At 39.3% G+C, this 15,142-nt stretch overlaps 1 protein-coding gene across 4 annotated transcripts in view; it reads right to left on the reverse strand.

Annotated features, from left to right (window-relative positions):
- The window catches only part of TTLL7 (tubulin tyrosine ligase like 7), a 121,968-nt gene that overhangs the window by 72,079 nt on the left and 34,747 nt on the right, over positions 1 to 15,142 (reverse strand). For all 4 annotated transcript variants that reach the window (XM_072419556.1, XM_072419554.1, XM_072419555.1 and 1 more), the window contains 2 exons: positions 8,002 to 8,166; positions 7,235 to 7,393 (listed from right to left, as the gene is read on the reverse strand). In XM_072419556.1, coding sequence (XP_072275657.1) covers positions 7,235 to 7,393; positions 8,002 to 8,166 — 324 coding nt within the window. The remainder of the gene's footprint in view (positions 1 to 7,234; positions 7,394 to 8,001; positions 8,167 to 15,142) is intronic.

The following is a 15,142-nucleotide window of genomic DNA, read 5'->3' on the forward strand; positions in this document are numbered from 1 at the left end:
CAAATATCCAGTGCAATTCAAAACATTTTAAGTCATCAGTATATCTAACATTGTTTAAGGAACGTTTTTCATTTGCAAGTGTAAAACCACCTCACTGAAAATGTTGTGGGAAACAAACTGGTGAAAGCGACAGAAAAGAGCGAGAAAGAAAGTTAGGAAGAAGAGAAGAAAGAGTGAAGTATGGAAGGGTGAAGTAGTCCCCAGGGGAGGGACATAAAACAGCATTATATAGAAAGAGTATCCGCCCTCAGGTCAACGTAATCTATCCAAGGGGTCCAGACAGCCAAAAACTTGGCATGCCTGTCCTGAGCAATAGAGGTTAGCTTCTCTTTGATCATAATACCGTTGACCCTCTGCTGTACTGCCATGTAACTGTGAGAGGGGGTCTTCCAGAAACATGTGATAGTCAGTCTAGTGGAACAAAAATTAAAACCTATCCATTGTTAATGTGTTCCAGACACCCAGGAATGGGCGTATTCAATAGAGCTTCAAGGGGGTTCTGTCTAAAATCAATGTGTAACACAGTACGAATAAGGTTATAGACTCTGATCCACAATTTCATCAAATATAGGACAACCAAATATAGGATCACCAAATATAGGTCATATTACCCTTATACACACAATCCCTGAAGCATAGTGGTAAATACCCAGGAACAAATTTGGGTATCCAAGATGGTGTGAGGTACCACCAATAGAGGAATTTTCCAATGTAGCGATATGGATTTGGCAGTAGATACCCATATGTACTCCCAAGTTGCATCATTAATAGTTATATTTAATTCTGCTTCCCAACGTTGCATGTGAGAAAGTGTATTGCAATCCTTTAAAGGACAATATTCATGTTATCTTCATTCATTGAAAGCCCCTTGCTCCATTCCAGCCTGCACTAAGTGTGATGACGTAGAAGAGCACCGATGTTACTTCCCTGGTTGTGTAACAGTGCGTGGACCTAGTGTTTGGCTACCAAGCCGGGAAACTGTCACAAGGGAGCTGGACACATACTCCTACATATCCAGAAGATCAGAATCTTCAGGCCGGCTGTTGAAGAACAAGGTGCTGCATAGGAGGGCAGGAAAGGTAAGTATATAAAGGTTGGGGGCTCTGTCTAGGGATACTGTCACCTGTCTAGAGATACTATCACCTTGGTGGTGATTTACTAAAGGAATTTAGGCTGCTCACTTATCAAGGTGATGTTCGATCCTGCAAGGGCAAAATGCACCTGGCTTAGTGTGAATTCACTTTCCAAAAAATACCCAATCAGCTGCAAGGAAATGTGAAAAAACACAATTAAAAAACATATTTCTAGCACATGATTGACAGGTTGAAGTCAACTGAGCATCACCTTATTTAATAGGTGAAGTGAAATATCCCTTAGAAGGAAAATATTTACTTTGCCATGTGCAACAGCCTTTATTCTTTATTAAATCAGCCCCAATGTATCCTTAAGATTGGAATATAGGTCAGCTGCAAAGATAGACATCAACACTATGGTCCTGATTTATTAAAGCTCTCCAAGGATGGAGAGGATACACTTTCATGAGCAAAGCTAGGAGATCAAGCAAACTTGGAATGGATTTCTTCAAAGTAATTTGCTATTTGTTAGCAAAGGTTTTGAATCCTGGACCAGATCCATTCCAGGTTTGCTGGATCACCCAGCTTCACTGATGAAAAGGTATCCTCTCCAGCCTTGGAGAGCTTTAATAAATCAGGACCTATGTCTTTTTATTGCCTTTGTTCTTAAAACTGATCAGGTATTGCATACTACTACACTGGATGGGTGAATTTCAGCACCACAAAGACATTTCATGGCAGTTCATAGCGCCGGATGATCAAGTCCCAAAATGGCTCCTTCCTTTGACTCCCCATAGGTGTCTCAGCCATAGCATCAACCTGCCGAAAAGCTAACCATCAGCAAAAAAAAAAACAGGTGCTGGTTCGGAGCAGTGGTGACGAGGTTTCAATAGGTAATATCCACCCCTGCTTGGCATCATTCTGTAATGAGATGTGTGTCTGGTAATGAAGCCGACTCACAAGTGCCATTCAATAACCAATTTCTGTCCTTTTCTTAGGCTTTAATTAACATCACAAAGCAAGCTCGTACAACACAGACACGGGTAACAGATTTAACTGTAAAACCAAACAATGCCGCCTGAGCGAAAATCTATTTTTAATCATTATGTCAACATGCATAATTAAAAGTACTCATAGAAGCTGATACAAATGTACCCAGCATGTGCTGTCTCTAATTATGGCATTTAAATTTGCAAATGATTACAGTATTAGACTGGTAAAACTGGCAGCTAACAAGGGGAGGAAGAGATCCAAGAATGTAATGTTCTCCCCATAGTCTTCCTACAGGAATCCAGGCCATTAAGCCTTTCCATTAATGCATTAAAGGGACAAAATCGCCCAAATGGATGGTCATTATTCCACACTGAAATATATTCTCTGCATACTGCTATTTCCTAAGACCAAAGGTTAGCTCATGTAGACACGGGCCATTATAGCTAGTTATCGTAAAATATTACATGTAGTAGGAGCTAAAAGCGTCACAAGCTCCCCATTGCAAATTTACTAAGCTTACATATGCCCTGTAATAAAAAAAATATGGCAAGCTTACAGGAATCACCATATCAAAGTAAAAAGGGAAATGGCTCAGATTAGCTGAAAACAAGCAAAAGAATGAAAGGTGCACATGGGCAAGGCAGTACACAGAACAGGCAAGAACTCAATATGGAGAGAATACCAAAAATTCTCAGCACTCAATACTAGCTGGCATATAAAAAGCACAAAGTCTCAATTGTTAACAAAATGCTAAAAATCCTCGGAAAGCCACACTGCTATGCCATGGACCTTCTACAAAGTTTGGTTTAAAACTTGACTGTCTGACAGATAAGGAAATTAATTCCTGCAATCAGGGTTAAAGCAGCTTTTCTTTAATAATAGTGGAAGGAGTCACCCTTGACCAGGGCCAGATTTATAATATTTTCTAAGGCCAGCTACCTTTTTACCTTTTAAATGTAATTCATGATTGCTGCAGGTCACTGCTTGTTAACAGGTTGAAACTCAAAAGCTGTAATTAGGTGGCTGCAGTCTCTGCCTTGTCTGGACCTGAAGCTGGGAACAGAACAAGAAGGAATTGCTAGTCATGGCATATTTTATTGTGTATTTTAGCATCAGTGCTCAATTACACGTCAATGTGGGGCTAGATTTAAGTAGAACTAAATATAAAAAAAAAAGTAAATAAAATGAGATCAGGAAGGTTCATTATTGCAGAAGAGGGCAGGCAATGTCTATAAAACAAAATAAAATAAACCTACCTGCATGTTTGCAATTTTTAAGGTAAACGCACCTCTCCTTGCTCCAACTCGATCCTGGTCAGGTTTGGAATCTTTGGTCAACTTGATTGACCAGTCCAGAATGATGCACGCCAGGATCGTACACTGAGCTGCACATGCACAGTTTAGTGTATATTATAGAGAAGCTTAGGTTTGTTTTATTGTGGATCAAACACAGACTGTCCCTTCTGCAATAAAGGACCAGTCTGCTTGCAATTCCATAGGTGTAGTACTACTTTAAAAGTGGTCTGGACAGTCTGCCCCTCACACCCTTGGTATCTAACATTGAATGCCGCATGGTCATTTAAAAGGTCACCTGTTGCAAAGTTGGCTCATAGACGTATGGAATCAAATATTTTTTTTCAGTGTAGGTTTGTTTTTATGTACCCACAATCTATGAAAAAGCACTTTTTATTACAAGATGTGTCAGAGGTGACCTCCTACTGCTATCCAAAACAAATTCAGAATAGTTGCTGCAGTCTTTAGTGATTCATTTCTTTTTCTTATTGTTTTGCCCGAGTGCAATCAACCAGATCACCACCCAAGGATTCTGCAGCAAAGCCTGGGATGAGCCACTCGCCTTGAGAAGTATATACATCTTCTTATGGAACTTTATACTATCTGAGTTTTGCAGTTTAAAAATACCAATCAGCCCAAATCAGTGACATGGGGAATTAATAACATTGATTATCACATTACAGGCACCAGTCATAAAGCAGAATATATTGGGCAGCATGTGAACAGACAGTTTCTGAAGCTGATGTGTTGCAAATAAGAAAAATAGGTAAATATTAGGATCATAGTCAGAAGAGTATCTCCAAAATGGCTTGATCGTGTTCCTGGAATGCCATGGTTAGTACCTACTAAAATGGGTCTAAGGAAGGACAACCTGTCTACAGCGACTGGGCCATGGGTGCCCTGGGCTCACTGATTAGGGTGCACTGAGAGATTAGAATGCCTGGCCCAATTCTGCAGAGAAGCTGCTGTATCACATGATAAACAAACACCTAAATCTGAGTTCTGACCCCTGTCCACTGACAAAATGCTTACCATGTAGGAGTAAGAACCAGACTACAGACCGTGTAAGAAGGTGGCCTGGTCTGATGATATAGCAACACACCCAAAGCCTAACATTACTCAAATGCATGCAAGGAACCTTGGTGTATGTCCACACAGGCAAAGTAAAAATGTCAACTGCTCACATTAATAGCTAGCAAAGTAAAGCTGCATATAGCACACTTAGCAGCTAGTTAACACAAAAAAAAAAGTCTAAACTGAACCACCCTGACAACAAATATTAGAATACAAGTGACAAATGTTTTTGTTTTTTTTTTTGCTTGTTATGGAACAGGAAAAGGTTCAATCCTTGGTTTTTAATGCTGTCAGTGTTCTATTATGCTTTCTGATTGGGAAATGTACTTGAAGGGACATTTAGGGAAACCTAAAAACAGTTTAACTTTGCATTGAAAACTTTAAGTAATACATTTTTAAAACAGTGAATCTGGCAATTATCCAACATTCTCTGTTGGAGTATACTCCAAGTCCATGTGTTTTCAATGGTAGTGATTGATTCTCCACCAGAGAATGTTTTGTGAATGTCAGATATGCTATTTAAAAAGAAAGTTTAATAAAATACGTATTTAGTCGTAAAAAAGAGAAACAAACTGCGCTACTACATTGCCTTTACATTGCGAGATTACATGCAGCTCCCCATGGCTGGCACCTTGTAAGCTGCTCAAATAGTTCCTGGAGAACTAGCATCTGCGCATGTGATAGTTATCCAGTACCACTCCCCACCACCCCTAATAATTCGCTATGGGGCTGCAACTACATGTAGTATCTCCCCATGGGACAGGCAACCCTGGCAAGAGGAAGTGGTAAACGCACTGCAATCTAACTGCCAGTGTGAAATCAGCCTAATTATTTGAGAATTACACTAGATCCTCTTTTGACACATTTCACCAACAGGCAGGTATTAATCTCTTTGAGTAAGTCCTCTCTGAGGGTGAAATGAATCAGAAGCCAGTGGTTAGCAGTGTTCTCCCCAGGCCCTTTTAGCCGGGCGCACCACCTGGCACTTTTCAGTAACCACATGGCTGTTTTTTGGTGGGTACTGAAAAGTTGGGTCACACCACCCACTCACAGTATCTTCCCCAGAAAAAATTCTGGGGAGTATACTTGGTCGGTGTTGCATTAGCACGTGCCTTTCTTGAGTGTCACATACCTTTATTATTATTGCACCTACTGCTGGTCCATGGAATGCTTATTACTGGTATCCTGTGTCACCATACATATCACTTTTTAACACTGGTGTTGTATATATTTTTGCTATTGATTAAAAAAGACTAAAAAAGGATAATAATAATCAAAATAAATATAACATGCAGTTATCAGTGGAGTGTGTCTCCTTCCGGTCCTGACAAGCCTTGCTGTTAACCAGTTTTGTTGGATTGCTAGCTGCTGGTACTGGAATGTGAGTGTTATAAATCTTTTAGCACATGACTGTTCACTGGTGCAGGACAAGAAAGTATGAAAAGTTGTAGCATACTGTCATTTAGTTAACCAGTATGTGAAGGGAAAAAAACTAAGAGTATATTTCATTTAAAATTTTGTGAATTATACTGCCTCTGCCTTTTTTTTTAAACACCAAGAAAAACCAGTGGACATACATGGTTTCCACACTCTGCCTTGCTTCTTTCTCTAGTTTGACAATTCTTTTCAAGGATTCAAACCCATGAAACCCATAGAGCTGGGTGATTCAGCAAACCTGGAATGGATTTCCTAAAAGGTATTTGCTATTTGTTAGAAAATGTTTTTATTCCTGGACCAGGTCCATTCCAGGTTTGCTGGATCACCCAGGTTCACTGATGAACCTGTATCCTCTCCTGCCTTAGAGAGCTTTAATAAATCAGGCCCAATGTGTCTGTAGTTATAAAGTCAGCCTGTGACGCCTGTGACGCCTGTGACGCCTGTGACTTCATTAAGGCTGATTTTCAGAAACCCAGTCCTGCTGCTAAAATCCTATGTGATTAATAGCAAGGTGTATATTGATAAAAAAAAAGCACAAAGCATTAGTCGAACCCTATCTGGAACGTGGAGTTCAGCTTTTGACATCAAAACACAAAAAAATGTGAAAGTTGAGAAAGCACAATGAAAAACAAACAAGAAAACACACGATAAAGTGTACATTAGCCAAACTGAATTTATGTAGAAGAGGCATTTAAAGGGGGGATATGATCACCTGATATATATATAGCTGTCGAGGTCATTGCAAAGGATAAGAGGGGACTCTTTGCATTCCACATACAGAAACTTCTTCTAGTTCTAGTTAGATCATTTTGCTGTTTAAGCTAGAGATTATTGATTTGGGGAATGTCCAATTGCCTTTGAGGATCAGAATGGAGTTTTGTTTTTCCTGTTGCAACAAATTAAACCAAGCCTTATAAGTGGGTTTTTTTTGCTTTTTCTGAAACAGATGTGGGTATAAGTTTCTCATTTCACTTTTTTTTTATATTTTTGGGTGAATTTGGTAGACTTGTAGTCAATTTGACTGTCACTATGTAAAAGGTGGAACACATAAAGAGTAAGCCACACAAGTAGCATGTAGAAGAATTTCTTGGTGATCCATCCTGCATGCCTAATAGCAACTACAAGCTACTTGCTTATCTTAGCTCAAGGGGAGCCAATAAATCTATCTGCTAAACAATCAATTGCTACTTCTTGCAAAAACTTTTTATGCAGTTTGATCCTAATAAAGGGTTGCCAGCAAATGAATAGCAAGAGTGGCTAGGGCAAGGCTACATGCACCAAGACCCCACCACCACTGTAAGCCAACAGCACCAAACTCCCCAAAAACAAAATTCTGTATTAACAGTATAGTTGAATGGATCATACCTCAAGTAGCCAGGGTTTCAGCTTTCTGTCCAAAATGATGTCAAAGCCCAACACTTCAAAGCAGACGCTGTTGCTACCAGGTTGTTGGCCAGGTCGACACATACGATAAGCATGGAGGACATGAGGTTCCGCTACTATTAGAGTCTTCACCACTAATTCCTAGTGAAAGAAGGTAAAGAGATCTAAAATATATCACTTGTGTACCAATAATGATGACCTCCAGGCCATATTTTTAAGCTTTACCCCTTTCTTCTGCCCTTCTTACCCATACCTGCTGCAGGATCAAATAGGGCTATAACTAGAAGAAGGAGATGAAGTACAAAGAAACAATTATCTCTTAAGTGAACTGCACAAGTGAACCTCGTAAGTTCACGAATCTGCTGTTTCAATGTCTAGTAAGGAAGTAGGGAAGGAGCAAAACTTGAATGTGTTAACTGAATGCAAATGAAACAGTAAGGTCTTTTTGTTTCCAGAATGGCTGCACTGTGTGGTAGGACTGGTTATTCTAAAGGTTGGATGGACAGAAATACAAAACCTTTGGCAGGTGAAAGATATATATATATATATATATATATATATATATATATATATATATATATATATAAATATATACATATTGATTAGCTGTGTACCTGGAGTTGACCTTAAAAAAAAATCCAAAAAGGAGAGAAAGAGTGCTCAGAAAAAAGGTGACAACAGGTAAATGGTCCTGGGAATTCAGATTAAATATGGGATCTTTAAATACCCTAAAAGAAAGTACTACTTACAGAAATGTCATTCCAAAATTTGGCCACATCATGGTCATTGGCACGTAGGAATTCGGTAAACCATCGGATGGAACGTTTGCTACCTCGGTCTTCCGTCTCGTCCCGCTCAAAGTTCTCATTGTGTTTGTTGACGGAATAGTTTGTCAGGTGCATGTACAACTGGTTCTGAAAGAGATGAAGGGAGACCTATGGCTAGACCCAGAGTCTGTTTCCCAAAGTGCCATGGAAACACAGCGGAATCAGAAGACTAAACTCAAAACAAATGTGCAATCTGACAATTTATTCAGAACGTTCCTAGAAACTCAGCCAATGGCACAGCACCCTCATCATCATTTCAAAGCACAATATTTTGATTCATTTATCAAAACGTTACGTTCCGGCGAGTTGTAAATTTCACCTAAGCAATAATTACAGGAAAATAAGAATTAGTGCTGCATATTAGCATATTCCCAGCGATATGACATCCAACTGTCATCATCAGCAGCGTTTCATGTGCCAGAGAAAATGTTTTTACACAATTACACCTCTCCATCTGTCCAATCTTGGACGTGTCCATTCGCTCCAGTCTTTTTAATCTACGCTTGTGCAGTGATTACCACAATCATTGATGGAGTCTAAAAACAAATTACTCCAGTGTATAAAATGATTAGAGAGGGTTCTAGGGTGACGCTATTGACAGCGCAAACAGTGCACCTGCTCTACAGATTTACAGAATGGAATCAATACAATCTGTTAACTTACCCTCACTTTTTGTGGCCAGAAATGGGCAACTATGCTATGAGCAACAAGTCATGCCATGAGATACATGCCATATTTTTAATTTTTTTTAAAAATTCCTTCATTCCCCCAGAGCAGCCATAGTCTACTCCAAGTCACAGTTCTGGCTCTCCAACTAGCATCTTGTAATGCAATGTGAACACTCAACAGACAAAACAGGGGCCCCTGCACTGCACTGAGCAATGCCAGCGGGTCCAACCAGACCTCTAACTGTAGATATACTTAGGTATTGTCTATGTCTTTGTCAAGAGGGTCTGCTGGAAATAAGTTTTGCAAACAATCAGAGGTGTGTGCATACACATTGTGGTCCCCTTTATGTTCAACAATTTTTTTGAGCATCACAACCCCCAACACATAAACTGTTAATTTAAATTAGTTCAATGCCTTCCAGATGCACCAATACACCATACCAGTCAGCAGGTACAGAGGTCTAGGAAGCGTAAACTATATATATGTTAGCACCCTTGCCTTTGCCGTGCTAGGTCTTAGGTTAAAATCTCAGCCAGGACACTATCTGCAAGGAGTTTGTAGTCTTCCCGTGTTTTCGTGGGTTTCCACCAGGTACTCTGGTTTCCTCCCACATTCCAAAAACATGCAGTTAGGTTAATTGCCTTTTTCCTAAATTGACCTTAGACTGTGTTAAAAACATATGACTATGATCGGGACATTAGATTGTGAGCTCCTTTGAGGTACAGCTCATGACATGACTATTGTAGAGCTGCTTAATATGTCAGTGCTATATAAATACAAGATAATATTAATAAAAACAACATATGTTGATCTTGACATAACAGTCAAGGTTGGCATCATACCCTCCCACCTTTTAATTGTTTAATGAGGCTTCTCATCACATTAAAGGGCCAACTGGGAGAGTTGATGGTCCATAGACAGGGGGTTGGGTAAGAAGAAAATAATATATTATGATGTTTAAATTATTTTTTCTGTCTATACTTTTTTCTAATCAGAATTATTTTAAAAGCCCCCTGCTGATGCTGATAGATTTTCTCCTTGTAAGTTTGGTCTAAATTTCTCCAAATTTACACGTCTTAGAGACAAATCTAAGCAAACTTAAAAGAAGAACTCAGGAATTTTCTTGGGGTTAACATTTGTTGAACTCTGAGTCTTAGTTCTTAATTGAAATTTAATGCTGTTTATACAATTTTGATCAATGGACTCACATCTTGCTACATTTGTCATCAGTAGTTTTGTACAGTAGGAGAGTGAGTGGCTGCCATAAGTCTAAAAAATGAAATTGCATGGAGGGCAGCAGTGACCCACCTATGATCAAATGATGGCACCTGTTTATTCTATGTTTATATCTCAATAACAACAAATATAAAATCATTTTCTGTTTGTCAGACTCTATTCTTTCTTGGACAACAGTGCACTTTGGAAAAACCTGAAAACAAGTCAACATTTCAGAATCAGAGTGCCTAGTATGTATTTTTTATTGTTTAAGTATAGCTGCCGTTTACAAGGTTGTTTCAATAGTTTTGGTAATGATGTTTCTAATATTCCCTTCTTCAAGTGATTGGGTGTTCTGGGAACAGGTCAGGCATCCCCAGCCTGTTGCTACTACAATGCAGATAGATTAGAATAAAGAATTAAAATTAGAATATAGAATTAAGGATGTCTAAAATATTCTAATGTATTCTTTTTTATTACAGTTATCACCCACTATATAGCGGTTCATACACTGCGGTCCCAGTATATCACAGATTTTTATTCTGAAAAAATAACCACAGGCTACACTACTGTACCGCACCGTACAGTACATCCAGTACTCACTATAAATGTGATATTTCTACGAATTTACCCAAAAGTCATCTAGCTATATGCCTGCAAATCTTTTCTACTTATGTTTAGAGAGAGTGGGGGGTAATTTACAGCCTAAACAAAACGCAATTGGGGGTGGCTTTAGTCTATTGTGAATTTTCATTTATCGCGGGTGGTTTTGGAACGTAACCCCCGCAACAATAGGAGGACTACTGTATTATAATAGTAGATCGATAATAAAAGAATTTTTAGGAAACTTCTAATTACAAGAAAGATGCACAGCTTTATGTTGATTACATTTTTAGTATGTACTTGTATTCTCTGAAATGTCAGGTTGAGGAGCCGCCTTATCTGCTGCCTGAATTCATTGCTTAATAGTAAAAAAAAATAAAGGCTTTGTCATCTCATGGTTTTACCTTGCTACAGCAGCTTGGACAATGTGTGCGGAGATCCAGCAGGGCATAGATGGACCTTTATAGGAGTATTACTGCTTGACTGAAATCTTTCTGTATAAGGAGAGGCTACAAGAGAATAACAGCACATACACCTATCCCTAAAGCTGAACTATTTAACAACATAAACCAATGTTTCTCAACCAGGGCTCAGTGGAACCTTAGGTTTCCTCCAGAGGTTGCTATGACTTCCTAAGCAATGAGCAGATTGTACCTTTCAGATCATTTACCACGGACACCAATGATCTTTTCGGCTAACTGTAAAGCTAGGTACACACGTGCAAAAATTGTCGATTATGCACGAATATTTTGAACAATCGTATTGTGCACAATTCTGTACATGCTGTAACAATACGAACATTCAAATATAATCCACCAATAATGTACACAGGCTGGATACGATCGTTTGATTGAAGTGACATGTAAAAGAGAAAGTGTATTGCAGAACTATCCACGATCACTGAACGACCGTACACACAATAGATAGCGAACAATTGTCGCCCAATCAGATCCACTGGGGCGGTCGTTCGTTTCCTACGGTAATCCTTGTTCATCGGCGTCGTTGTGCACGTTTTTTGTTAATGATTATCGGACGAACGGTCATTAGTCATTTGTTTCCAACAATAATTATTGCACGTGTGTACCCAGCTTTAGGGTGACATTCTTGCCACTGATTGTAAAGATTAATATTCTTGTCAGTAGTTTCCTAAGACCTGAAAGCTATTTCCAGGGTTCTCCCATGTTGTAAAGGTTGAGAAAGGATAATTTAAAAAAAATCTGTGCTTTGCTAATGCAGAGTAATTTAACTAACTGACTTTAATGTCCATTTCCAATGCTGCCTATCTTCCTGTCTCTGCCCTTGCTGCTCTGTTCCAGCACCAGGAGCAAAAGACCGGCTTCTTTAATACCCCAAACACTAAGTCAATCTCCAAGTAATAGTGTACGTGAAGTGAGCCACATGTCCTGGCATACCCAGAAGTATGGGATTCTTCTTTACTTCCACAGGTGAACTGAGCAACATGGGAGTAAGAAATGCAAATGTGGGGCTAGTGCACAGGCATCAAAGCAAACCGTTTCAATAAGGGGTAATTTCAACTCGAGTTAGTACACTGCATTGCCATTGTAAATGGAACCCTGACGCACAATACATATACATGTATACCGCAGCCCAATGGCTGTGCTGTGAACAGATGTGGCCTGCTTTAATGATGTGTGTATTGCAACCCACACAATGTGAATGGATCCTTATGGTGCTTACAGACATTACTTAGCTTGCAGACATGCCAGCATGACGTGAATGCCCTCTGATGGCTCTGTTGCCCGGCCCTAACATAAACACGCACCTTGGTCTCTGCCAGTCATGCAGGCAGGAGAAATCAGATGGGAATAGGAGAGCTGTGCATGCTAAAACTCCCAGAGTAGAGAATGATATTGATCAGAACAGGCTTTTAAAGCTCTTGAGTTGATTTTACCCCTTGAGGGATCAGCAATGTGGGATCATCATGTGCTGGTCCCATAGAAATTAGATAAACGGCCCATCGAACAAAACAGACAATGAAATCATTTACTCTAGCTTTAATCTTTCATTCTCTCCCCTGCTGCTCTCTTCAGCACAAGTTTATTTTTAATGTGGAAATTCAGATTCTTAAAAATCCTCATTAACAATTCTTCTCTATTAAGTCCAACATAGCCAATGTTTTCCTTTAAGCTTTGTAACATTTAGAATCCTTGCCAGATATTTAATGACTGAGCAGTCTCCTGATAACCCAGTAACCTATAGTCTGGAGTTGCCTTTTAAATCTGCATATTCACAGCGGTTGATATAACCTTTAAACGTGGCATTGAATTTCAACACAGAAAACAAAAAATGGAGAAAAAAAAAGAAACAGTTAAACAAAACCAAAGCTGTCGCTTTTTTCATGGGACTAGTTAAAACAAACAGTTTCTAAATATATTACTGTGAATAATGGAGACACACCGCCATGAAGATCTTATAAGAACTTCTAATTACATTACAGCTGTGTGATTATCCAAACCTGGTATGGACAGCGTCTTTGTCCGTTTTCTGACACCGTGTTTATATACAAAATGGAAACGCACTTGTTAATTGGTGACTTGTGTAAGCGAGATCCAGGCTGACAGAGAATGAGAAATGTACAACTGAATTTTGCCAGATATTTCAAGGTAAGCAATCAGTCAAATGCAGCCGGTGATTACACACAGCTTGCAAGCCCTGGCGGTATTCTATGGGACTAGACTGCCACCAAGTGTTCATCGGTAAGTGTGTGCTTCTTGTGTTGGATGCAGCTATACATTGGAAATTGGAGTTCCATTGTATGTCACCTGCAATATATGCATTCCATCTGTGTCATTTCCTATGTTTTATTTCTTTACAGAAAAAGTGCCTGCTGATATGCCAAAAAGTCACCCAGTTCCTAAGCCCTGTTGTTCTGCCTACCTGTCTTTTTCTATCTATCATAAAGTCTAATTATTCTGTAATTCCAAGATAAGAACTGAAAGAGCTAATTAGACAAAAGAGGTTTACGGGACCAAACAGAATGTCTAACAAAATCAAGAGCTAATATTCTGCTTTTTTAAATTGTTTCAATTGTATATTTAATAGATGAAAATGGAGCAATTAATAAAGGTTGATTGTTAGGGTTTAGATACAGAAATATGATGTGGAGAAAAGATATGACTTCTTATTTTAATCTAGATAAGTTTAAATATATGCTACAATATTTATTTAGTATAGACTAAGAGCAATAATCTTCTGCAAAGTGCAGGAACTAATTAAATGTAATCTAAAAACCAATATTAGAGTGGGAGCATCTTTGGAATATTTTAGGGAAGAAATATGACAAATATTAGACTATCATTTTTGTCCTGTTATGTAGCCGACAGTTCAACTGGTGAAAAGCCATCGATCCCTCCACAACCCAGTCCAGTAGGTCCCACGCCATCTAGGCTTCCTTCCTCTTTCCAGCGTGAACTAGACAGCTGGCATTGCAATCTTCTTTCCTTTTCTTTCAGCTTCAGCTCATGGCACCTGACCTCACATTCCGCAGGCACGAGGTTGGGTGGTGTGTTTTCATGAAAACATAAAAAAAGAAGTGCCAACCCATCTGCCCATGAGATCAGGCTTTTTTTATATTTCAAAAAGGCCCCCAATGGCGCATGCCCAGTGTCAGGCATGCGCAGAAGGAGCAGCCCGCAGCCTCCCCGGATATGTGACATATGTATGCCAGGAGGCTGTGGGGTTCCCTTTCAGTCTTTACTACTACGGCGGTAAAGACGCAAGAGGAGTCTTCTATTGCTGACCCCCTGACAATGCTATTAACCTGGCTGTCATTCTGAAACTCTGTCTCCAAAACATTCAGTGACTGACATGCAACAGTTTTGCAGACAAGGATTTTTGACTTCCCGATCTGCATACATTTTGCAGAGAACAACTATAAACATTGGTGTAAAAGCATTAAGCATAAGTGTCAATAAACTAGTATGTTGAGGAGGGAGGTCAGCAAAGCACATCCCACTTACTAATGGGGCTTATATATAAATCACATACAAAAAAAAAGAGACAACAGGTTTTTGTCTTGCACATGATTGAATGGCCACTGATTATTATTATCTTGTATTTATTAACCACCAACATATTAAGAAGTCCATTGTCATGTCACTAACTGTCGCTCCCCAACGTCATTAACAAAGTCTAAGGCTAATTCCTGTGAGAAAACTAATTAACCTATGTTTTGGGATGTGGAAGGACCCCCACACAAACACAGAGGGAGCATAGAAAATCTATGCAGATGGTATCCTGGTAAAGATTTAAACATGGGACCCTAATGCTGCAAAGGCATAATATGTGAACACCCTAAATTCTTCGGAAAGGGACATAATTATATTTTATGACAAGGAAAACTTTCGATTGGGATATACAGAATATATGAGTGACCATGGGCTGACTGAGAGCACCAGGCACCACTTATATATTAATCTCACTGCTGAATATTTTAATTCCCAGTCGGGAGGAAAACATTAGTCTAGATAAAGCTAAAGCAAGACCAGCTGAAATGACCTTCTGGGATAAAGCCATCTTTGATCCGTACTTCAGCAATCTTCCCCAGTCTAATGCA

The sequence above is a fragment of the Pyxicephalus adspersus genome, chromosome 8 (genome assembly GCF_032062135.1).
Source record: "Pyxicephalus adspersus chromosome 8, UCB_Pads_2.0, whole genome shotgun sequence".
Lineage (NCBI taxonomy): Eukaryota > Metazoa > Chordata > Amphibia > Anura > Pyxicephalidae > Pyxicephalus > Pyxicephalus adspersus.